Raw genomic sequence first — 26,664 nt, forward strand, 5'->3', positions numbered from 1 at the left:
TTTATTTATTTTATTTCACCTTTATTTAACCCGGGTAGCAAAGATTATAGCAAACACCACTGAAACGGAATTGGTGCTCGCTAGCTTTGCAAATTCAGCTATTGTTGGAAGCCAGCCAATATGAAACAAACTATTAAAATTACAAAAGGTTGCAGCATGTGTTGTGTAAATGGTGAACTCATACAGCTGTCAACTCTTGTCATTTTAATCCGTTTCACATTTGCTAGCTAACTTTTAGATCGAAGCCCAAATAGAATGATAAAAGATATGATAGAAGCCCATCTCCTACTGTAAATAACCTACACACTGTGTGTGTGTAGCCAACCAGCCAGGTAGAAAAATGGCAGAAAAATAAAAGACGGACATCAGAGTATTTTTCAGTACACCAAAACGCATAGTAAGAACCCTAGTAGCCTAATATCTCAAAGACTAGTTGATAAAATGTTCACAAGAAAGAAATGAAATTCTAATGTAAATGTTTCACAATGATGTCATTAGGCAGAGCAGGCAACAGATGGCACACAGACAGCAGAGTTGGGGACAGATATGCAGGGACAGACTGGCAGAGACAGGGAGTCTTAGGTAAGTTTGTTGAGTCTTTGTTTGGCAACATTATGAAAGGTTCTCAATTTTTTTAACTTGTAAAATAGGAACATAATTGGAAAATGCCATGGATACCCCCACTCTCAAGTTAAACTGGTGACTGAACTAAGATTTGTTAAAGGCAATGGTATTGCTGTTGTGATTAGTTGTGTAGTTTTGGGTACCGGTAGTTAGGAGTACGGCAAACACCTTATTTCTTTGGTTCCTCAATATTCATTTACCATATTACAATGTAGGCTATGTGTTACAGCACTACTTTTGGTGTCCCCCTCAGGAATTGCTCTTGAGAAAATTTAATGTAATTGTCCCCTCCAAAGTTGATATCAGATTTTCGCCCCTGGTCCTAGCCCAACTAAACCACATCAGAATGTCCTAGCCCAACCAAACCACATCAGAATGTCCTAGCCCAACCAAACCACAACAGAATGTCCTAGCCCAACCAAACCACATCAGAATGTCCTAGTCCAACCAAACCACAACAGAATGTCCTAGCCCAACCAAACCACAACAGAATGTCCTAGCCCAACCAAACCACAACAGAATGTCCTAGTCCAACCAAACCACAACAGAATGTCCTAGCCCAACCAAACCACATCAGAATGTTCTAGCCCAACCAAACCACATCAGAATGTCCTAGTCCAACCAAACCACATCAGAATGTCCTAGTCCAACCAAACCACAACAGAATGTCCTAGCCCAACCAAACCACAACAGAATGTCCTTCTATGCTTCATATGCTATTGTGTGACTGGTTAAAACGTATGATACTATACGTCCTCAAAGTGTTATGATATGGAACGACTGCAATTCCATTCATGATGTAACCTAACGTAACATATCATACTAAATTAAGTGTCACAGATTTACATACAGAATAATATGAATTGTTTGAGACCACATTGCATTTTCACATGCCTTGTCTAGATAAACTGTACTGAAGAGCTTTGTTGTTGAAGGTTGGGATCACTCAGTACAGTAAAGTGTCAAAGAAAGTGTTGGTGCAGCATGTTTATCACTTGACCATTAAGCCAAGATGATACAGCAATATATTCCAATCCTTAACATGAAGATCTCCTAATCCATCTCAGAACCATTCTTGTGAGCACAGTTGTAGGAGCTTGCTTAATTTGACCACTCTTTTGTTGTTGAGAATTTTCCTGCACCGCAGGAAATGCAGATCAGCTTTGTGATTTACATAAATTCCCTGAAAACCCACACTAACACATGGTTATATATCAGTATTGAACTTTTCATGTAGTCTACTTTTGGCCAGCCAATAGCCTAACCACTGATCAAGCAACATTATGCACTAAACATTCAAATCCTGTTGCTGCAGGATTATTTTGCTGTGACAATATAGGTCAAATTAAGACCCTACACTTGTAGCTGTGTTTTGAGTCTTCCCATGCAAACTCCCCTTGGTGGGTGTGAGAGTTAATATGGAGTTAATGTGTTAATGTGGAGACAGACAGAGCGAGTGGAACCACAGGAGGCTGCTGAGTGGAGGACAGCTCATAATAATGTCTGGAACGGAGCCAATTAAATGGTATCAAACACATGTATTTTATACCATTCCACCGATTCCGCTCCAGCCATTTAACACAAGCCCGTCCTCCCCAATTAAGATGCCACCAACTTCCTGTGATAGACACTACCTCCCCTCCTAGCCTTCTCTCACCTGCCAAAAGACCACCCATTCTATTGGCCACCTCACTTACTGTCCAACTACCCACCCTCCCTCCCTCCCTCTCCTTCTGTTCAGACTCAGCTATTCTTTCCTTTCCTCTTTTCCCACTCTGTTAAGAATACACAGTCCTCCTCTTTGATCGGTCCATCTATAAGATGCCTCTGGAATGGAACAAATATTGACTCCATCTGACCCAGACAAATTCCTCCCTCCTCCCTCCTTCCCTTTCCAGCTCTTTCAATTCAATTCAATTCAATTCAAGGGGCTTTATTGGCATGGGAAACATAACATTGCCAAAGCAAGGGAAGTAGATAATATACACAGTGAAATAAACAATAAAAATTAACAGTAAACATTACACTCGCAGAAGTCTCTCTCTCTTTCTTTCTCTCAATTCAATTCAAGGGGCTTTATTGGCATGGGAAACATATGTTTACATTTCAAGTGAATATCAAGTGAACTGGATAAACAAAAGTGAAATAAACAATCAAAAGTGAACAGTAAATATATTCCAAAAGAATAAAGACATTTCAAATATCATATATCTATTGTAAAGATGTTGTAAAGATGTGCAAATAGTTAAAGTACAAAAAGGAAAATAAATAAATATGGGTTGTATTTACAATGGTGTTTGTTCTTCACTGGTTGACCTTGTCTTGTTTCAACAGGTCACAAATCTTTCTGCTGTGATGGCACACTGTGGTATTTCACCCAATAGATATGGGAATTTATCAAAATTGGATTTGTTTTCAAATTCTTTATGGGTCTGTGTAATCTGAGGGAAATATGCGTCCCTAATATGGTCATACATTTGGCAGGAGGTTAGGAAGTGCAGCTCAGTTTCCACCTCATTTTCTGGGCAGTGTGCACATAGCCTGTCTTCTCTTGAGAGCCAGGTTTGCTTATGGCGACCATTATCAATAGCAAGGCATTCACTGAGTCTGTACAGAGTCAAAGCTTTCCTTATGGTTGGGGCAGTCACAGTGGTCAGTTATTCTGCCACTGTGTACTCTCTGTTTAGGGCCAAATAGCATTCTAGTTTGCTCAGTTTTTTTGTTAATTCTTTCCAATGTGTCAAGTGATTATCTTTTTGTTTTCTTATGATTTGGTGGGGTCTAATTGTGTTCCTGTCCTGGGTCTCTGTGGGGTCTTTATGTGTCTGTGAACAGAGCCCCAGGACCAGCTTGTTTAGGGGAATCTTCTCCAGGTACATCTCTCTGTAGGTGATGGCTTTGTTATGGAAGGTTTGGGAATCGCTTCCTTTTAGGTGGTTGTAGAATTTAACAGCTCTTTTCTGGATTTTGATAATTAACAGGTATCGGCCTAATTCTGCTCTGCATACATTATTTGGTGTTTTATGTGGTACATTGAGGATATTTTTGCAGAATTCTACATGCAGAGTCTCAAATTTGTGTTTTTCCCATTTTCTGAAATGTTGGTTGGTGAGCGGACCTCAGACCTCACAACCATAAAGGGCAATGGGTTCTCTAACTGATTCAAGTATTTTTTGCCAGTTCCTAATGGTATGTCAAATTTGATCTTCCTTTTGATGGAATAGAAGGCTCTCTCTCTCTCTCTCGCTCTGTCATTCATTCTTTCGCTACCCCCTCTTTGTCACTGTCTCCCCCTCTTTTACCCCTTTCTGCCTCCACCCTCTCGCCCTCTAATGTTGGGCCCCTTTCTCTCTCTAATTCATTACCCCTTCTCTCTGTGTGAGTGTAGTATAGTATTAGGTCAGCCTTCCCCTGGGTAAAGGTTTATATAAGACTCTCCATGCCTGTTGATATGGCTGCCTGTCTAGACCCTGAGTCTCTCTCTCTCTCTCTCCCAATTCAACTCAAAGGGCTTTATTGACTTGGGAAACATGTTTACATTGCCAAAGCAAGTGAATTAGACAGTAAAAAATTTACAGTAAACATTACACTCACAAAAGTTCCAAAGGAATAGAGACATTTCAAATGTCTCTCTCTCACCCTCTCTCTCTCTCCTGGTCTCAGAAAGCCTCATTAAACTTAGCACTCTGGCAATGAAAGGGTCAAGGGTATGTGGCCAGAGTAAGAATGCCCGAGGTGTGTAGTGTCCATGTGTGTGGGTTGGTGTGTGAGGTAGCAAAGGGGTGCAGAGGTAGTTAGAGGGTAGTTAGGGTGGGGGGTTATTGTTCCCCTGGGGTGGAACTGCCCCTGACCACAGTGCTATTACTCACTACAGCCACCCGAGACAAATAACAGATCTACAGTTATATACCACACACACACACACACACACACACACACACACACACACACACACACACACACACACACACACACACACACACACACACACACACACACACACACACACACACACACACCCTCTTGTGTGATATGGTGATTGCTTGCTAATCAGGGCTGTGTGGTTGGCCGTGCGTGTCCAATAGGTCCCACACTCTGGTTACTGCCTCTGAGATACATTAAGAGGGATGGAGAGAAATAAAGAAGAGAGAGAGAATAATCAAGAGGAATATAGAAAAGGGTGTGGAGAAAGGGTCAGGAGGGTCAAGAGAGAGAGCGAGAACAAGAAAGAAAGGGAGAGCGATGGAGAAGGGCACACAGCACTGGAGAGATTACCATGGTGACCACACACACACCCAACCTGTTGTTAGGCTTTGATAATGGATCAGTTGTGTTGAGTATCAATACGACAGCAGGTCTTTCACCCACTCTCTAATACAGTGTAGTTAGTTACAGTATAGGCTACATCCTGTGTTTACCCTCATCATTTCATACAACAGAATGTTAGTGTGACAGATGTAATCATAAGCCAGTTGTATAATGTGGTCCAGGCTTTAGATTGGCTTAGAGCAGTGTTTGATGTAGCTAATCTCCATCACCATCTCTGTACTGTAGTCATGTTGTGTTTCTGCTGGCCAAGAAAAGCACACTGTCCTCTGAGACCAGTAGCTCTGTGTTAGATCATACATACCCATACACACATCTCTCTCTCTCTCCCTCCCACCCTTCCCTCTAGTGTTTAACTCATAAACCTGTGGTAAACGCAGCCGGAAGCAGTGACTATTCACTCAGGCCAGTCTTATCGGTGTTTGCAGACAACAAATAATGTCACTAAACTTACTGCCGCGCCAGTTCCAGTTATGCTTTTGACCCGAAAATCATCGCCACCCCTCTGTTCCTCAACCGCTCCCCCGCCACTCTCTCTGATGTGGTACCGCGCGCGCTGCGCTTTGGTTCCACTTGTATTATCCGCCCCTCCAGATTTGGAACGCACTGCGGTCAATGGCTTCCCTCGGGAACGCTCGCGCGCTGTACCATGTCGCTTCTATTCCTGATTAAACCGGTTATAAAAACGGGTTGGGACCGATGCATGCCAATAACAAACACATCAGAACTAAAACATCCACAAAGACGGACATTTCAGAAGTTAATAACAATAAACTGTGGGTTTGTCTGTTTGGTCTGTCGACTATTCTCATAAGATATTTGCATGATTGATACAGTTCTGTGGAAGGATTCAGCCCCCCTAGTTCCAATAGACCCATGTTTCATAGTCGATGTTGTAAAACAATAGTCTTGTAATTGTTTTTATTTAATTTATTGGCTCTAAAACAATAAGGGGGTTGAGTGCGCGCCACGGGGTGCTACTGTCAGCGCTGCCAACTCTGAGCTCCTTGGGCAGTTGTCAACAATGAGTTGATGATTATTAGTGATCAGAACAAGTCTGTACAATAGAACATTCTTATAGAGGGTTGTTGTGCAACTCAGAAAGCGGCTCTCAGTTACTCAATTATAGATTAGTCAGAGTGGTGCCCGCAGTTTGGTGTGTGCGTGTGTGATATGGAAGGGAGAGAGAGAGAGAACGATAAGAGAGAGAGAGTTGTGTAATCTGTCCATTTTGTATCGCTCTTTTTCTCCCCTTCAGGCCCCCCGGCTGCCAGACGTCACACCAGTTTAAAACAAGGACAAAAAAAGTTGTCGGGTGAACGAGAGAAAAAAAACTCTGAAACCCTTCCCCGACCCGAATCCAGGGAGGAGTGAGTGTGACAGAACGAGGGGGACCGAGAGAGAGAGCACGCGAAGGAACTCTATCTCACAACCACACAGAAGACACAGCGGTTGTTCTGACTATCACCGAAAGGAACGGATAATAACTCACCCCGGGAATCAACAAAAACACATATACGGTGGTCAGAAAGTCGTTACCGGAGGGGAAATACTTCAGGGCGAGGCCACCGAGAGAATGCGTCTCAGGTTTCTGTGCAGGTAAATTGGGGGGACTCTACTGACCGATAACCTGCTCCACGCTTTCATGTGGGCGAAAGGTTTCTAACCAAATGTTATTTCAGTGGCGATGTAGCCTACAGTAAGTGTAGTAGTGTACAGTAAGTATATGTTATCTATACGCATTTAAAACTGTTGAAAAGTCAACTGTTGTGAATAAAGATCCTGTGTGTGCTATAGCATATAGGGGAAGCGTACACGCGCATGTGTTGCGTTGCATGGGCACGATATGTAGAAGGAATTTTCCCTCGGGCTGGGGTTGAGGTTAAAACTCACTATGTCTGGGCAGATTTTGTAACAGTTCCCACTCTCCCTCCCTGTCCCCCATCTCTCGCTCTCTCTCTTTCCGTTTTTATTCTACAATGTGCCACTGTAAAGAGAAACGTGGACGCGGGTAGGGGGTCGTTAGTTCAGGCTGAGCGGGTCTGTTGTGTCAGGCTGTGCGGGACCTTTGTCTGTGGTTTTGGGATAATTGTTTAGTCTAGTGTGGGCCTGGGTACTGTGGGGAGGGTTTCAGTCGGAGGGGAGACGGCGGCGGTACACACATTGGAGAAACTGCACCAGTCACAGCGGTCACATGTGGCCTGCGGATTTGTGATTGCGGTGATGTTATGGGATTGTGGTGTGGCTTCACAGTTCACACAATAATTGTGTTGGTGTATCTCAAATGATCTACTTTAGCCCAGTGCTCATGCATCCGCGTCCTGAGTGTGTAGCTATATAAAAGCACTTTAAATGAACCTATAATCATGTGGCCAACATAAACCATAACCAAAGCCGGAGGCCCCTCTCTCCAAGTCTCAAACTATTAAAACAAATGTACATGATGATTTGGGATTGCGAGTGATTGCGTCTGGATGTGGGCTTGTGTGTTTAAAAGCCACAGGGTGTGGACAGGTGGGAGGAAAAACACTGCTGATGTTTGGACGCATTAGTTTGTTTGCACCTTCTCGGCGCGGTCAGATTGATTGAGATGTATGCCGCTGAACCGCTGCTGAACCGCTGCTGAACCGCCAGGTCAAAGAAACAGTTATTCCTGAATTCACACGCGGCGCCGGGAAAAAAACGACGCATGGTGTGCACCTCTAACATAGCAAGGTCTGGAACATTCGAAAGAATGTCAACTGAACTGCTGAGAGTTAGTTTTACAGTATGTCCTATAATGAAAGAAAACACATTACGCACGGTGCTTTTACTCATGATAGAACGCGTATTAAACAGCTACTAGACAGGCTCTGGACTGTTAGGGAAAGAGAAGTATGTGTTGACTATTAAATGATATCGTTTATGAAGCTACTGAGGCGTTTTGATAGTTTTAGGATATGAGGCTATACACTGCATCCCCATAATACATCCTCTGTAAGGAAACTCATCATATCTGGCTCTGTTTACTAAACCCCTCTTCACTCTTCCTCTCTCTATCCCCCTCATCGTTTTATCTCCTCTCTCTCTCTCTCTCTCTCTTTTCCCTCCCCCCTCTCAGGATTTATGTGCTGTGGGGTTTTGTGGCAGTCACATCCTCTCTGACCAAGGCTGAGAAGAGAAAGGTGAGTAATGGTTTTACCATAGTGATGGTGATTTGAGGCGATTAGTGTCTGTAATGGTAGTTTAGGGTCCTGGTGGATTAGCCCATGAAAGCCTGTAGTGAGTGGTGCACCATCTCACTGTGTGAGCACCAGTGGTCAGTTCTGGCGCCGGGTCAGTGGTCGTGAGTCAGTAATGGTCTCGGCTCTGTGGCAGCTGTGTTTTTGTGATGTCACTCATTACCCAAGTCCCCTGGTGGCGGAGTGGTCCCCTGACACAGAGACAGAGACAGGTGTGGCCGTTATTTGACCTATTGTAGCCCTGGACATGCTCAGAAATAGAACACACACACACACACACACACACACACACACACACACACACACACACACACACACACACACACACACACACACACACACACACACACACACACACACAGGGACATTCTATGTCCATACACCTACTATTACATACACATACAGGCATGTACGCTCTTTCTCTCAGAGTGGTGGTGCGCAGACTCATGTTTTGGTTTTTGCTGAATGGAAACTTTTGTTCAGGTCTCTCTCTAGCTGTTCTGCCAACCAGACACACACACACACACACACACACACACACACACACACACACACACACACACACACACACACACACACACACACACACACACACACACACACACACACACACACACACACCTCTGAGTTATGAAATGAGAAACATTTAAACAGATCCACAGAGGAACACATCCAAGCCTTGCCTGTTACACATGCGCACTGGGTTCAGCATGCCAGGCCAGAGCTGGCTGTGCCACAGCACTTCCACAAGGCCATCCATCCATATTCCACACAGTTGATGATTTTATTCCTCAGTTCATAAAACTGCTTTAAAGCTACTGCCAGCATAAGTGAACTTAGCTTAGATGTCTTCTATTTCCTAGCCCGCTGAACAACATCCAGGGATTCTGGCACTGAAACTTTGACACCAATTGAAGGCAGATTTGCTCAGGCAGGGGCCAACAGAACTAGAGAGGCCTGTCTAGGAAATACTTGAATATGTTTGTTACATGTTTACTACATGTTTAGCCAACAAGCTCTCACAATCTCACGTCAGAATTAGACGTTCATCCATGTTTCTCAAACGTCAAACTTCAAAGATGTTCCAAACGTCAAACTTCAAAGATGTTCCAAACGTCAAACTTCAAAGATGTTCCTAACGTCAAACTTCAAAGATGTTCCAAACGTCAAATTTCAAAGATGTTCCAAACGTCAAATTTCAAAGATGTTCCAAACGTCAAATTTCAAAGTGTTTAAGGATAAGTTTAGGCATTTATTTTTAAATGTTTTATTAACCCATCCTCCAACCCCCCTCTTAGGAAGACAAACATACACACATATATATATTTTTTACAGCTTTTCTGCTACGTATACATACATTTTACATACACATTTTACATACATGGTACTTTTATATAAAGCAATCATATAACAATAATACATTACCAAACAGAAATATCTTTAATCCCACCCTTCAGCCACTCTCAGCCCATCCCACCTATCACCCTCGTTTGATTTCCATGTGCCATATATTTTTCAATTGTGCTGTGATGTTTTACATACATTTTGAATCTTTCTAATTCTATAGTATCCACAGACTGTGAGCTAAAGATGAAAGCCTTTCCTACGAGTATTATGTTATTTATTTATTCAAAATCGCCCAAAACTGCTATTTGTAAGGTTCATTTTAAATGAATGTTGTGATTTTTTTAACCATTCCTGAACCTGTGACCAGAAACAAGCTACATAGGGGCAATACCAGAATAAATGAAGTAGTTATTCTGTATCATCGCAGCAGAATCTACAGAGCTGAGATTGTTGCATGCCCCATATACAGTGGGGAGAACAACTATTTGATACACTGCCGATTTTGCAGGTTTTCCTACTTACAAAGCATGTAGAGGTCTGTAATTTTTATCATAGGTACACTTCAACTGTGAGTGACGGAATCTAAAACAAAAATCCAGAAAATCACATTGTATGATTTTTAAGTAAATAATTTGCATTTTATTGCATGACATAAGTATTTGATACATCAGAAAAGCAGAACTTAATATTTGGTACAGAAACCTTTGTTTGCAATTACAGAGATCATACGTTTCCTGTAGTTCTAGACCAGGTTTGCACACACTGCAGCAGGGATTTTGGCCCCCTCCTCCATACAGACCTTCTCCAGATCCTTCAGGTTTCGGGGCTGTCGCTGGGCAATACGGACTTTCAGCTCCCTCCAAAGATTTTCTATTTGGTTCAGGTCTGGAGACTGGCTAGGCCACTCCAGGACCTTGAGATGCTTCTTACAGAGCCACTCCTTAGTTGCCCTGGCTGTGTGTTTCGGGTCGTTGTCATGCTGGAAGACCCAGCCACGACCCATCTTCAATGCTCTTACTGAGGGAAGGAGGTTGTTGGCCAAGATCTCGCGATACATGGCCCCATCCATCCTCCCCTCAATACGGTGCAGTCGTCCTGTCCCCTTTGCAGAAAAGCATCCCCAAAGAATGATGTTTCCACCTCCATGCTTCACGGTTGGGATGGTGTTCTTGGGGTTGTACTCATCCTTCTTCTTCCTCCAAACACGGCGAGTGGAGTTTAGACCAAAAAGCTCTATTTTTGTCTCATCAGACCACATGACCTTCTCCCATTCCTCCTCTGGATCATCCGGATAGTCATTGGCAAACTTCAGATGGGCCTGGACATGTGCTGGCTTGAGCAGGGGGACCTTGCGTGCGCTGCAGGATTTTAATCCATGACGGCGTAGTGTGTTACTAATGGTTTTCTTTGAGACTGTGGTCCCAGCTCTCTTCAGGTCATTGACCAGGTCCTGCCGTGTAGTTCTGGGCTGATCCCTCACCTTCCTCATGATCATTGATGCCCCACGAGGTGAGATCTTGCATGGAGCCCCAGACCGAGGGTGATTGACCGTCATCTTGAACTTCTTCCATTTTCTAATAATTGTGCCAACAGTTGTTGCCTTCTCACCAAGCTGCTTGCCTATTGTCCTGTAGCCCATCCCAGCCTTGTGCAGGTCTACAATTTTATCCCTGATGTCCTTACACAGCTCTCTGGTCTTGGCCATTGTGGAGAGGTTGGAGTCTGTGGACAGGTGTCTTTTATACAGGTAACGAGTTCAAACAGGTGCAGTTAATACAGGTAATGAGTGGAGAACAGGAGGGCTTCTTAAAGAAAAAGTAACAGGTCTGTGAGAGCCGGAATTCTTACTGGTTGGTAGGTGATCAAATACTTATGTCATGCAATAAAATGCAAATGAATTACTTAAAAATCATACAATGTGATTTTCTGGATTCTTGTTTTAGATTCCGTCTCTCACAGTTGAAGTGTACCTATGATAAAAATTACAGACCTCTACATGCTTTTTAAGTAGGAGAACCTGCAAAATCGGCAGTGTATCAAATACTTGTTCTCCCCACTGTATATACCATTCTGTTGGTGGCAAGAATTTTGTATAATAATTTAAATTGAAAAACTCTAAGTGTTGTTTTTTGTACCAGTTCATAAACCATGTGCCATGGAATCGGCACATCTAACATCTCTTCCCATGTATTTTTCTACCTGTATGGCGCAGCTGTCAACATTTTTGGCCTCAAATGAAACTGGTATATTTTCTATTTATGCTAATTTCTTTCAACCAATTTGTATCTTTAATTTATGGCAAGCAAACAAGTTTCCTACCTTTTCCCTTTTCGACTTGTCTCCTCCATGTTTTTGGTAATGCTACAATCAGTTGGTTGTAAGTTTGGATTGAGCAGACATTCCCATATATTTTCAATAGCAGCTATTGAAAATATATGTGTCATAGGCGTCGATGAAAGGTGACCAAAACGCAGTGGGTATAGTGCTCATCTTCTTTTATTATTAATAAAGTGAACACTTAAACGAAAACAACAAACTGACAATCAACAGTTCTGCAAGGTACACAGACTATACAGAAAGCAACCGCCCACAAACCCAAAGGAAAAAACAGGCTGCCTAAGTATGGCTTCCAATCAGAGACAACGAAAAACACCTGCTTCTGATTGGAAACCATACCTGGCCACACATAGAAAAAGAAACATAGAAATAGAAAACTAGTACCAAAATCCCCTAGAACCAAAAAATCCCAAAATACACAAAACAAACACCCCCTGCCACGCCCTGACCATACTACAATTACAAATGACGCCTTTACTGGTCAGGACGTGACAATATGGGAATGCCTGCTCATAACTCTACCGTTTCTATTCATAATATCATTAATAAATATAATACCATTTTTTTTTAAATCCATAAAGAATGTGTTTTTATTAATCAGTATATTTGAGTTTAACCATAACATTTGTTGTAATATTTGTCTATCTTTTCTGGAGGATAAAACTGAAATTGTAACCAGCTTTGTATGGCTTGTTTAAGAAAGGGCGATACTTTAAACAAAATGTCATTTTCAATTACAGAAAATTACAACTTCTTGGAAATTAGAAGTTGTAATCTGTATAAAGGCAAAAAGGCAATTTTTGAACAAAGGATGAACCTTTCTTAATAATCTACTGGAGAACCATTTTTGGTTTTAATATAACTTATGTATGAGTATAGCTTTTAGTGAGAGGTTTAAAGCTTTAATATTTAATAATTTTAGCCCCCCCAAACTCATATTCATTATATAAATAAGCACATTTAATTTTGTCTGGCTTAGCATTCCAAATAAAATTTTATATTTTTTGCTCATATGATTTAAAAAACGAATCGTCTGGAGTAGGCAGCACCATTAGTAAGTAAGTAAGTAAACTGTGATAGGACCAAAGAGTTAATCAATGTGATTTTTCCATAAATAGACAAGTGTTTACCTCTCTATGGTTGCAGAATCTTATGTATTTTTGCTAACTTTTTATTGAAATTGATTGTGGTAAGTTCATTTATATTTTTTGAGTTGTGAATATGAAGTATGTCTAATTCACCATCCGCCCATTTTATTGGTAAACTACAAGGTAGTGTAAACACTGTGTCTTTTAACGATCCAATATGTAATATGGTACACTTGTCATAATTAAGTTTTAGTCCAGAGAGGCTAGAAAAGTGATCAAGATCTTCATTGAAACTGTGCAGGGATCCAGATTGCGGACTTAAGAAAAAACTTGAGTCATCGGTATACATTGACACTTGTTTTTATCCCCTGGATTTCTAACTCCTTGATGTTCTTTTTGGATCTAATTTTAATAGCTACCATTTCAATGGACATAATAAATAGATATGGAGACAACGGACAGCCTTGTTTTACTCCTCTTAAAAGCTCAATACTCTCTGAGAAGTAACCATTATTTACTATTTTACATCTGGGGTTGCTGTACATAACTTTTAACCGATTGTATAAGAGATTCACAGAATATAAAGTAATCCAGGCATTTATATATACATTCTAGTTGTTCTTTATCAAACGCAGTTTAAAAATCTGCTATGAAGACCAGGCCTGGTATCTTTGATGTTTCATAATGTTCAATTGTTTCAAGTAATTGTCGTATATTATCTCCAATATATCGTCCAAACCTGTCTGATCAGGATGAACAATATCTGGTAAAACCTTTTTATTCTATGTGCTATGCATTTCACCAGGATTTTCGGTGCCTCCAGTTTTTTTTTTAAATGGACTGGATCTTTATACTTACCACCGGGGTCCTGTTTTAGTAGTAATGAAATCAGACCTTCTTGTTGAGTACCTGAAAGTCAACCATTTGTATAGGTGTAATTAAAACATGGTAATAATGGATCTTTGAGTACATCAAAAAAGGTCTGATATACCTCTACTGGTATACTGTCAAGCCCTGGTGTTTTTCCAGACAATTAAATATTGCATCAAAAAGTTCCTCTTCTGTAAGTTGGCCTTCACACAGGTCTTTCTGTAAATGTGTTAATTTTACATTATTATTATTATTATTATTAGGAAATAAATATTTACAGTTAACATCATTCAGTGGAAACGGAGGAGACTGAAAAGAAAACATTATGCTTAAAATATTTAGCTTTCAAAATATAATTTGGTGAATCATGGATGACTCCATAATTTGTAAGGAGTTTCTGTAAATTATTTTTTGTAGCATTTCTATGATAAAGATTTAAGAAAACACTTGTGCATATTTCACAATTTTCCATCCAATTCGTTTTATTCTTGTAAAACATTACACTTGATCCTTCTTGAATAAGTACCTCCAATTCTTTTGTTTTTCCTCTAACCAATTTTGTGCCTCTTTCGGCATTAACTCTGCATTTTTAAGGTTAGGGTTAAGTTTAGGAATGAACTCAGAAATCTTAAGGTTAGGCATGAACTCTGAATGGTTAAGGTAAGGGTTAAGGTTTGGGATAGGCTTAAAACAACAACTTCAAAAACAACTTTCTATCACTGGATTTCAACATGCAACCTTTTGCATCAGAGGCAGACGCCCATCCACCATCCCCGTCCACAACACCCTAGCAACACCCTTGAATGTAACAGCACTCACTGTTGCCTCTAGTGGCTGGTTTCCACATCTCCCGACATCCTCAGACATGGATGGACGTCTAGTACTGACTTGTATCACGGGTGACCTGGCTGGTTTAACATATGTCTGATGTGTTCTTGTGTCTGTTCGTGTTCCAGGCGACGGGCAGAAGATCTCGGCAGGTGGACAATAGTCCGGAGGGGGTGTGGTCTGCCTGGGAGGAGTGGTCAGGATGTTCTCAGAGCTGTGGAGTGGGCGTGTCACAGAGAACCAGAAAGTGTGAAGCCCCTCCCCGTCCCCTAACTCCTCCCCTCTCCCACTCTACTCCAAACTGGGGGGGTTCATCGTTCCTCCCAGGGAGGGCCCGGGGTCCCAACCATGGCTCTGTCATCTCCGCCATCCGCCCCTTCTACCCCCCTCATTACTCTAGCAACCAGCCATCCCAGTACGGGGGAGGAGGTGGGGGAGGGACAGAGAGACAGCCAGCCCCCTTCTATCCCCCCTCACTCCCATCATCCAATCAGAACCCAGGACTGTCTCTCTATCGGGACACTCCTATAGGAGGAGGGGCAGGAGCTGTGCCAGCGCAGTCCTCCAATCCCACGTCTCCCCTCTATCGCCCTGAATTCTCATCACCCAATCAGGAGCCAGGTTCTGTTTACCGCTCCCCCTCATTTCCTGCCCCCCCATCCAGCTACAGCCAACCAGCACAGGCCGCCCGCCGGCCAGCCAATCCTGGAACAGGGAGGGCGGGAGGAAGTGGGAGCAGAAGGTCAGTGTTGCCCAATAGGGGGGCTCTGCCTGCTAGTAGGTAAGTATGATTGGATGATCGTGTTGGCAAGGAAACTGTTTACTGTAGATGTTGCGTAAATGTTGTTTTAGACGTCATGTAAATGTTAAGACGTTGTTGTTAAGGCGTTAGTAGTATGAGTTGAGTCAGTCGGTTGATGTGAGTCATGGGAGTGTGAGTTGCTGTGCCATTACATCACTAGTTCTGCTCAGTATCATAACCTTGATACAGAGAGACTCCTTAGGGCTCTCACTCTCGTGTGCTCTGCCTCTAACTCTCACTGTAGGCTGTAAGCTGTTGGCTCCAGTTGTGGAGAATGTCAATCATTTTAAGAGCAGATAAGAATTCTGTCATCATGTGTAATATTTCCCTGTCTACCCCCCTCTCAGGTCCTCTTCTATCCGTCCGGGTCAGTTTGGTTACGGCAGGGTTCCCTTCTCTCTGCCATTACACCGGCAAAACCGGCAGGCCCGCCACACTGAGCACGGCAATGCTACCATACCAACCCTGGTTCTAGAGACCGAGGGGCAGGAAGGAACTGTTGTTAACATTGACCAAATGGACAGAACTGGAGAAGGAGAAGAGAAGAGGAGGGGAGAGAAGGACAGGGAGGGAGGCAAAAACCACAAAGGGAACAGGGGAGAGAGGGAGCATGAGAGGAGAGAGGAGGAAAGGAAGACAGAAGGGGAGAGTACGGAGTCACCTGTCGCTAAGGCATTAATATCGACAACCATAGCTAAACCAGAAAGGAATGGACAGAGGGACACGGATACTCACAGACAGATGGACAGACAGAGACAAGCTGCTGCGGAGCGAGGGAGGGAGAGAGGGAGAGAAAGAGAGAGAGTGTCCTCGACACTCCCTCACTCACACAGGCCCTCTCCCTTCCATCCCAACCAAGACAGAATCATTGATAGACGCGCCCCTCCTCCCCACCCCCCTCTGCCTCACCCCTACTCCCCCCCTCTCTCTCACCCCTACTCCCCCCCTCTCCACCACTCCTCCCCCCAGCACAGAGAGAGAGAGTCCCCCTATGGGTTCAACCCTCAGCTCCAATCCCCTCACCCTGGACCCCCCCAACCCAACATCTACCCCCTGCAACATCAGCAGCACCCCCACCCCCTGGCCGAGGGGGAGACAGGGGGACAGAGATTACCCCCCCAGAACTACAGGTGTTCGGGAGCAGAGAATGAGTATCGCCGGTGCTTCTCACAGGTAAGAGAAGAGGCCTTGGGTCTTCAAATGCCTCAGTGGTTGGAGGGTAGAGTTAGTAACACCAGTAGTTAACTAGGAGGTGGATCCTGTATGAGTGTAGAGTTAGTAACACCAGTAGTTAACTAGGAGGTGATTCGTCTATGAGTGTAGAGTTAGTAACACCAGTAGTTAACTAGGAGGTGGTTCCTGTATGAGTGTAGAGTTAGTAACACCACTAGTTAACTAGGAGGTGGTTCCTGTATGAGTGTAGAGTTAGTAACACCAGTAGTTAACTAGGAGGTGGTTCCTGTATGAGTGTAGAGTTAGTAACACCATTAGTTAACTAGGAGGTGGTTCCTGTATGAGTGTAGAGTTAGTAACACCAGTAGTTAACTAGGAGGTGATTCCTGTATGAGTGTAGAGTTAGTAACACCAGTAGTTAACTAGGAGGTCTGTCCTGTATGAGTGTAGAGTTAGTAACACCAGTAGTTAACTAGGAGGTGGTTCCTGTATGAGTGTAGAGTTAGTAACACCAGTAGTTAACTAGGAGGTGGTTCCTGTATGAGTGTAGAGTTAGTAACACCAGTAGATAACTAGGAGGTGATTCCTGTATGAGTGTAGAGTTAGTAACACCAGTAGTTAACTAGGAGGTGGTTCCTGTATGAGTGTAGAGTTAGTAACACCAGTAGTTAACTAGGAGGTGGTTCCTGTATGAGTGTAGAGTTAGTAACACCAGTAGTTAACTAGGAGGTGGTTCCTGTATGAGTGTAGAGTTAGTAACACCAGTAGTTAACTAGGAGGTGGTTCCTGTATGAGTGTAGAGTTAGTAACACCAGTAGTTGACTAGGAGGTGATTCCTGTATGAGTGTAGAGTTAGTAACACCAGTAGTTAACTAGGAGGTGATTCCTGTATGAGTGTAGAGTTAGTAACACCAGTAGTTAACTAGGAGGTCTGTCCTGTATGAGTGTAGAGTTAGTAACACCAGTAGTTAACTAGGAGGTGATTCCTGTATGAGTGTAGAGTTAGTAACACCAGTAGTTAACTAGGAGGTCTGTCCTGAATGAGTGTAGAGTTAGTAACACCAGTAGTTAACTAGGAGGTGGTTCCTGTATGAGTGTAGAGTTAGTAACACCAGTAGTTAACTAGGAGGTGGTTCCTGTATGAGTGTAGAGTTAGTAACACCAGTAGTTGACTAGGAGGTGATTCCTGTATGAGTGTAGAGTTAGTAACACCAGTAGTTAACTAGGAGGTGATTCCTGTATGAGTGTAGAGTTAGTAACACCAGTAGTTAACTAGGAGGTCTGTCCTGTATGAGTGTAGAGTTAGTAACACCAGTAGTTAACTAGGAGGTGATTCCTGTATGAGTGTAGAGTTAGTAACACCAGTAGTTAACTAGGAGGTCTGTCCTGAATGAGTGTAGAGTTAGTAACACCAGTAGTTAACTAGGAGGTGGTTCCTGTATGAGTGTAGAGTTAGTAACACCAGTAGTTAACTAGGAGGTGATTCCTGTATGAGTGTAGAGTTAGTAACACCAGTAGTTAACTAGGAGGTCTGTCCTGAATGAGTGTAGAGTTAGTAACACCAGTAGTTAACTAGGAGGTGATTCCTGTATGAGTGTAGAGTTAGTAACACCAGTAGTTAACTAGGAGGTGATTCCTGTATGAGTGTAGAGTTAGTAACACCAGTAGTTAACTAGGAGGTCTGTCCTGTATGAATATAGAGTTAGTAACACCAGTAGTTAACTAGGAGGTGGTTCCTGTATGAGTGTAGAGTTAGTAACACCAGTAGTTAACTAGGTGGTCTGTCCTGTATGAGTGTAGAGTTAGTAACACCAGTAGTTAACTAGGAGGTGGTTCCTGTATGAGTGTAGAGTTAGTAACACCAGTAGTTAACTAGGAGGTGATTCCTGTATGAGTGTAGAGTTAGTAACACCAGTAGTTAACTAGGAGGTGATTCCTGTATGAGTGTAGAGTTAGTAACACCAGTAGTTAACTAGGAGGTGGTTCCTGTATGAGTGTAGAGTTAGTAACACCAGTAGTTAACTAGGAGGTGGTTCCTGTATGAGTGTAGAGTTAGTAACACCAGTAGATAACTAGGAGGTGGTTCCTGTATGAGTGTAGAGTTAGTAACACCAGTAGTTGTCTAGGAGGTGGTTCCTGTATGAGTGTAGAGTTAGTAACACCAGTAGTTAACTAGGAGGTGGTTCCTGTATGAGTGTAGAGTTAGTAACACCAGTAGTTAACTAGGAGGTGATTCCTGTATGAGTGTAGAGTTAGTAACACCAGTAGTTAACTAGGAGGTGATTCCTGTATGAGTGTAGAGTTAGTAACACCAGTAGTTAACTAGGAGGTGATTCCTGTATGAGTGTAGAGTTAGTAACACCAGTAGTTAACTAGGAGGTCTGTCCTGTATGAGTGTAGAGTTAGTAACACCAGTAGTTAACTAGGAGGTGATTCCTGTATGAGTGTACAGTTAGTAACACCAGTAGTTAACTAGGAGGTCTGTCCTGTATGAGTGTAGAGTTAGTAACACCAGTAGTTAACTAGGAGGTGGTTCCTGTATGAGTGTAGAGTTAGTAACACCAGTAGTTAACTAGGAGGTCTGTCCTGTATGAGTATAGAGTTAGTAACACCAGTAGTTAACTAGGAGGTGGTTCCTGTATGAGTGTAGAGTTAGTAACACCAGTAGTTAACTAGGTGGTCTGTCCTGTATGAGTGTAGAGTTAGTAACACCAGTAGTTAACTAGGAGGTGATTCCTGTATGAGTGTAGAGTTAGTAACACCAGTAGTTAACTAGGAGGTCTGTCCTGTATGAGTGTAGAGTTAGTAACACCAGTAGTTAACTAGGAGCTGGTTCCTGTATGAGTGTAGAGTTAGTAACACCAGTAGTTAACTAGGAGGTGATTCCTGTATGAGTGTAGAGTTAGTAACACCAGTAGTTAACTAGGAGGTGGTTCCTGTATGAGTGTAGAGTTAGTAACACCAGTAGTTAACTAGGAGGTGGTTCCTGTATGAGTGTAGAGTTAGTAACACCAGTAGTTAACTAGGAGGTGATTCCTGTATGAGTGTAGAGTTAGTAACACCAGTAGTTAACTAGGAGGTGATTCCTGTATGAGTGTAGAGTTAGTAACACCAGTAGTTAACTAGGAGGTGATTCCTGTATGAGTGTAGAGTTAGTAACACCAGTAGTTAACTAGGAGGTCTGTCCTGTATGAGTGTAGAGTTAGTAACACCAGTAGTTAACTAGGAGGTGATTCCTGTATGAGTGTACAGTTAGTAACACCAGTAGTTAACTAGGAGGTCTGTCCTGTATGAGTGTAGAGTTAGTAACACCAGTAGTTAACTAGGAGGTGGTTCCTGTATGAGTGTAGAGTTAGTAACACCAGTAGTTAACTAGGAGGTCTGTCCTGTATGAGTATAGAGTTAGTAACACCAGTAGTTAACTAGGAGGTGGTTCCTGTATGAGTGTAGAGTTAGTAACACCAGTAGTTAACTAGGTGGTCTGTCCTGTATGAGTGTAGAGTTAGTAACACCAGTAGTTAACTAGGAGGTGATTCCTGTATGAGTGTAGAGTTAGTAACACCAGTAGTTAACTAGGAGGTCTGTCCTGTATGAGTGTAGAGTTAGTAACACCAGTAGTTAACTAGGAGCTGGTTCCTGTATGAGTGTAGAGTTAGTAACACCAGTAGTTAACTAGGAGGTGATTCCTGTATGAGTGTAGAGTTAGTAACACCAGTAGTTAACTAGGAGGTGGTTCCTGTATGAGTGTAGAGTTAGTAACACCAGTAGTTAACTAGGAGGTGGTTCCTGTATGAGTGTAGAGTTAGTAACACCAGTAGATAACTAGGAGGTGATTCCTGTATGAGTGTAGAGTTAGTAACACCAGTAGTTAACTAGGAGGTGGTTCCTGTATGAGTGTAGAGTTAGTAACACCAGTAGTTAACTAGGAGGTGATTCCTGTATGAGTGTAGAGTTAGTAACACCAGTAGTTAACTAGGAGGTCTGTCCTGAATGAGTGTAGAGTTAGTAACACCAGTAGTTAACTAGGAGGTGGTTCCTGTATGAGTGTAGGGTTAGTAACACCAGTAGTTAACTAGGAGGTGATTCCTGTATGAGTGTAGAGTTAGTAACACCAGTAGTTAACTAGGAGGTGGTTCCTGTATGAGTGTAGAGTTAGTAACACCAGTAGTTAACTAGGAGGTGATTCCTGTATGAGTGTAGAGTTAGTAACACCAGTAGTTAACTAGGAGGTGATTCCTGTATGAGTGTAGAGTTAGTAACACCAGTAGTTAACTAGGAGGTCTGTCCTGTATGAATATAGAGTTAGTAACACCAGTAGTTAACTAGGAGGTGGTTCCTGTATGAGTGTAGAGTTAGTAACACCAGTAGTTAACTAGGTGGTCTGTCCTGTATGAGTGTAGAGTTAGTAACACCAGTAGTTAACTAGGAGGTGGTTCCTGTATGAGTGTAGAGTTAGTAACACCAGTAGTTAACTAGGAGGTGATTCCTGTATGAGTGTAGAGTTAGTAACACCAGTAGTTAACTAGGAGGTGATTCCTGTATGAGTGTAGAGTTAGTAACACCAGTAGTTAACTAGGAGGTGGTTCCTGTATGAGTGTAGAGTTAGTAACACCAGTAGTTAACTAGGAGGTGGTTCCTGTATGAGTGTAGAGTTAGTAACACCAGTAGATAACTAGGAGGTGGTTCCTGTATGAGTGTAGAGTTAGTAACACCAGTAGTTGACTAGGAGGTGGTTCCTGTATGAGTGTAGAGTTAGTAACACCAGTAGTTAACTAGGAGGTGGTTCCTGTATGAGTGTAGAGTTAGTAACACCAGTAGTTAACTAGGAGGTGATTCCTGTATGAGTGTAGAGTTAGTAACACCAGTAGTTAACTAGGAGGTGATTCCTGTATGAGTGTAGAGTTAGTAACACCAGTAGTTAACTAGGAGGTGATTCCTGTATGAGTGTAGAGTTAGTAACACCAGTAGTTAACTAGGAGGTCTGTCCTGTATGAGTGTAGAGTTAGTAACACCAGTAGTTAACTAGGAGGTGATTCCTGTATGAGTGTACAGTTAGTAACACCAGTAGTTAACTAGGAGGTCTGTCCTGTATGAGTGTAGAGTTAGTAACACCAGTAGTTAACTAGGAGGTGGTTCCTGTATGAGTGTAGAGTTAGTAACACCAGTAGTTAACTAGGAGGTCTGTCCTGTATGAGTATAGAGTTAGTAACACCAGTAGTTAACTAGGAGGTGGTTCCTGTATGAGTGTAGAGTTAGTAACACCAGTAGTTAACTAGGTGGTCTGTCCTGTATGAGTGTAGAGTTAGTAACACCAGTAGTTAACTAGGAGGTGATTCCTGTATGAGTGTAGAGTTAGTAACACCAGTAGTTAACTAGGAGGTCTGTCCTGTATGAGTGTAGAGTTAGTAACACCAGTAGTTAACTAGGAGCTGGTTCCTGTATGAGTGTAGAGTTAGTAACACCAGTAGTTAACTAGGAGGTGATTCCTGTATGAGTGTAGAGTTAGTAACACCAGTAGTTAACTAGGAGGTGGTTCCTGTATGAGTGTAGAGTTAGTAACACCAGTAGATAACTAGGAGGTGGTTCCTGTATGAGTGTAGAGTTAGTAACACCAGTAGTTGACTAGGAGGTGGTTCCTGTATGAGTGTAGAGTTAGTAACACCAGTAGTTAACTAGGAGGTGGTTCCTGTATGAGTGTAGAGTTAGTAACACCAGTAGTTAACTAGGAGGTGATTCCTGTATGAGTGTAGAGTTAGTAACACCAGTAGTTAACTAGGAGGTGATTCCTGTATGAGTGTAGAGTTAGTAACACCAGTAGTTAACTAGGAGGTGGTTCCTGTATGAGTGTATAGTTAGTAACACCAGTAGTTAACTAGGAGGTCTGTCCTGTATGAGTGTAGAGTTAGTAACACCAGTAGTTAACTAGGAGGTGATTCCTGTATGAGTGTAGAGTTAGTAACACCAGTAGTTAACTAGGAGGTGGTTCCTGTATGAGTGTAGAGTTAGTAACACCAGTAGTTAACTAGGAGGTCTGTCCTGTATGAGTGTAGAGTTAGTAACACCAGTAGTTAACTAGGAGGTGGTTCCTGTATGAGTGTAGAGTTAGTAACACCAGTAGTTAACTAGGAGGTGATTCCTGTATGAGTGTAGAGTTAGTAACACCAGTAGTTAACTAGGAGGTGGTTCCTGTATGAGTGTAGAGTTAGTAACACTAGTAGTTAACTAGGAGGTGATTCCTGTATGAGTGTAGAGTTAGTAACACCAGTAGTTAACTAGGAGGTGATTCCTGTATGAGTGTAGAGTTAGTAACACCAGTAGTTAACTAGGAGGTGGTTCCTGTATGAGTGTAGAGTTAGTAACACCAGTAGTTAACCTAGGAGGTCTGTCCTGTATGAGTGTAGAGTTAGTAACACCAGTAGTTAACTAGGAGGTGATTCCTGTAGGAATGTAGAGTTAGTAACACCAGTAGATAACTAGGAGGTCTGTCCTGTATGAGTGTAGAGTTAGTAACACCAGTAGTTAACTAGGAGGTGATTCCTGTATGAGTGTAGAGTTAGTAACACCAGTAGTTAACTAGGAGGTGATTCCTGTATGAGTGTAGAGTTAGTAACACCAGTAGTTAACTAGGAGGTGGTTCCTGTATGAGTGTAGAGTTAGTAACACCAGTAGTTAACTAGGAGGTCTGTCCTGTATGAGTGTAGAGTTAGTAACACCAGTAGTTAACTAGGAGGTGGTTCCTGTATGAGTGTAGAGTTAGTAACACCAGTAGTTAACTAGGAGGTGATTCCTGTATGAGTGTAGAGTTAGTAACACCAGTAGTTAACTAGGAGGTGGTTCCTGTATGAGTGTAGAGTTAGTAACACTAGTAGTTAACTAGGAGGTGATTCCTGTATGAGTGTAGAGTTAGTAACACCAGTAGTTAACTAGGAGGTGATTCCTGTATGAGTGTAGAGTTAGTAACACCAGTAGTTAACTAGGAGGTGGTTCCTGTATGAGTGTAGAGTTAGTAACACCAGTAGTTAACCTAGGAGGTCTGTCCTGTATGAGTGTAGAGTTAGTAACACCAGTAGTTAACTAGGAGGTGATTCCTGTAGGAATGTAGAGTTAGTAACACCAGTAGATAACTAGGAGGTCTGTCCTGTATGAGTGTAGAGTTAGTAACACCAGTAGTTAACTAGGAGGTGATTCCTGTATGAGTGTAGAGTTAGTAACACCAGTAGTTAACTAGGAGGTGGTTCCTGTATGAGTGTAGAGTTAGTAACACCACTAGTTAACTAGGAGGTGGTTCCTGTATGAGTGTAGAGTTAGTAACACCAGTAGTTAACTAGGAGGTGGTTCCTGTATGAGTGTAGAGTTAGTAACACCAGTAGTTAACTAGGAGGTGGTTCCTGTATGAGTGTAGAGTTAGTAACACCAGTAGTTAACTAGGAGGTCTGTCCTGTATGAGTGTAGAGTTAGTAACACCAGTAGTTAACTAGGAGGTGGATCCTGTATGAGTGTAGAGTTAGTAACACCAGTAGTTAACTAGGAGGTGATTCCTGTATGAGTGTAGAGTTAGTAACACCAGTAGTTAACTAGGAGGTGGTTCCTGTATGAGTGTAGAGTTAGTAACACCAGTAGTTAACTAGGAGGTGATTCCTGTATGAGTGTAGAGTTAGTAACACCAGTAGTTAACTAGGAGGTGATTCCTGTATGAGTGTAGAGTTAGTAACACCAGTAGTTAACTAGGAGGTGGTTCCTGTATGAGTGTAGAGTTAGTAACACCAGTAGTTAACTAGGAGGTCTGTCCTGTATGAGTGTAGAGTTAGTAACACCAGTAGTTAACTAGGAGGTGATTCCTGTATGAGTGTAGAGTTAGTAACACCAGTAGTTAACTAGGAGGTGGTTCCTGTATGAGTGTAGAGTTAGTAACACCAGTAGATAACTAGGAGGTGATTCCTGTATGAGTGTAGAGTTAGTAACACCAGTAGTTAACTAGGAGGTCTATCCTGTATGAGTGTAGAGTTAGTAACACCAGTAGTTAACTAGGAGGTGATTCCTGTATGAGTGTAGAGTTAGTAACACCAGTAGTTAACTAGGAGGTGGTTCCTGTATGAGTGTAGAGTTAGTAACACCAGTAGTTAACTAGGAGGTGGTTCCTGTATGAGTGTAGAGTTAGTAACACCAGTAGTTAACTAGGAGGTGGTTCCTGTATGAGTGTAGAGTTAGTAACACCAGTAGTTAACTAGGAGGTGGTTCCTGTATGAGTGTAGAGTTAGTAACACCAGTAGTTAACTAGGAAGTGATTCCTGTATGAGTGTAGAGTTAGTAACACCAGTAGTTAACTAGGAGGTCTGTCCTGTATGAGTGTAGAGTTAGTAACACCAGTAGTTAACTAGGAGGTGGTTCCTGTATGAGTGTAGAGTTAGTAACACCAGTAGTTAACTAGGAGGTGGTTCCTGTATGAGTGTAGAGTTAGTAACACCAGTAGTTAACTAGGAGGTGGTTCCTGTATGAGTGTAGAGTTAGTAACACCAGTAGTTAACTAGGAGGTGGTTCCTGTATGAGTCTAGAGTTAGTAACACCAGTAGTTAACTAGGAAGTGATTCCTGTATGAGTGTAGAGTTAGTAACACCAGTAGTTAACTAGGAGGTCTGTCCTGTATGAGTGTAGAGTTAGTAACACCAGTAGTTAACTAGGAGGTGGTTCCTGTATGAGTGTAGAGTTAGTAACACCAGTAGTTAACTAGGTGGTCTGTCCTGTATGAGTGTAGAGTTAGTAACACCAGTAGTTAACTAGGAGGTGATTCCTGTATGAGTGTAGAGTTAGTAACACCAGTAGTTAACTAGGAGGTCTGTCCTGTATGAGTGTAGAGTTAGTAACACCAGTAGTTAACTAGGAGCTGGTTCCTGTATGAGTGTAGAGTTAGTAACACCAGTAGTTAACTAGGAGGTGATTCCTGTATGAGTGTAGAGTTAGTAACACCAGTAGTTAACTAGGAGGTGGTTCCTGTATGAGTGTAGAGTTAGTAACACCAGTAGTTAACTAGGAGGTGGTTCCTGTATGAGTGTAGAGTTAGTAACACCAGTAGATAACTAGGAGGTGATTCCTGTATGAGTGTAGAGTTAGTAACACCAGTAGTTAACTAGGAGGTGGTTCCTGTATGAGTGTAGAGTTAGTAACACCAGTAGTTAACTAGGAGGTGGTTCCTGTATGAGTGTAGAGTTAGTAACACCAGTAGATAACTAGGAGGTGGTTCCTGTATGAGTGTAGAGTTAGTAACACCAGTAGTTGACTAGGAGGTGGTTCCTGTATGAGTGTAGAGTTAGTAACACCAGTAGTTAACTAGGAGGTGGTTCCTGTATGAGTGTAGAGTTAGTAACACCAGTAGTTAACTAGGAGGTGATTCCTGTATGAGTGTAGAGTTAGTAACACCAGTAGTTAACTAGGAGGTGATTCCTGTATGAGTGTAGAGTTAGTAACACCAGTAGTTAACTAGGAGGTGATTCCTGTATGAGTGTAGAGTTAGTAACACCAGTAGTTAACTAGGAGGTCTGTCCTGTATGAGTGTAGAGTTAGTAACACCAGTAGTTAACTAGGAGGTCTGTCCTGTATGAGTGTAGAGTTAGTAACACCAGTAGTTAACTAGGAGGTGGTTCCTGTATGAGTGTAGAGTTAGTAACACCAGTAGTTAACTAGGAGGTCTGTCCTGTATGAGTATAGAGTTAGTAACACCAGTAGTTAACTAGGAGGTGGTTCCTGTATGAGTGTAGAGTTAGTAACACCAGTAGTTAACTAGGTGGTCTGTCCTGTATGAGTGTAGAGTTAGTAACACCAGTAGTTAACTAGGAGGTGATTCCTGTATGAGTGTAGAGTTAGTAACACCAGTAGTTAACTAGGAGGTCTGTCCTGTATGAGTGTAGAGTTAGTAACACCAGTAGTTAACTAGGAGCTGGTTCCTGTATGAGTGTAGAGTTAGTAACACCAGTAGTTAACTAGGAGGTGATTCCTGTATGAGTGTAGAGTTAGTAACACCAGTAGTTAACTAGGAGGTGGTTCCTGTATGAGT

The 26,664-nt window shown here is 42.3% G+C and overlaps 1 protein-coding gene across 2 annotated transcripts in view; it reads left to right on the forward strand.

Annotated features, from left to right (window-relative positions):
- Window positions 1-6,120: 6,120 nt before the first annotated feature.
- LOC106594717 (thrombospondin type-1 domain-containing protein 4) overlaps window positions 6,121-26,664 on the forward strand; it is an 85,458-nt gene continuing 64,914 nt past the window's right edge. Inside the window, exons 1-4 of one of the 2 annotated variants that reach the window (XM_045718869.2) lie at window positions 6,121-6,549; window positions 8,051-8,114; window positions 14,770-15,422; window positions 15,791-16,616. In XM_045718869.2, the coding sequence (XP_045574825.1) occupies window positions 6,527-6,549; window positions 8,051-8,114; window positions 14,770-15,422; window positions 15,791-16,616 (1,566 nt within the window). In that variant the 5' untranslated portion in view covers window positions 6,121-6,526. The remainder of the gene's footprint in view (window positions 6,550-8,050; window positions 8,115-14,769; window positions 15,423-15,790; window positions 16,617-26,664) is intronic. The other variant, XM_045718870.2, reaches the window with a different exon arrangement.

This window comes from Salmo salar, chromosome 05, assembly GCF_965601325.2.
Source record: "Salmo salar chromosome 05, fSalSal1, whole genome shotgun sequence".
Classification (NCBI taxonomy): Eukaryota; Metazoa; Chordata; class Actinopteri; order Salmoniformes; family Salmonidae; genus Salmo; species Salmo salar.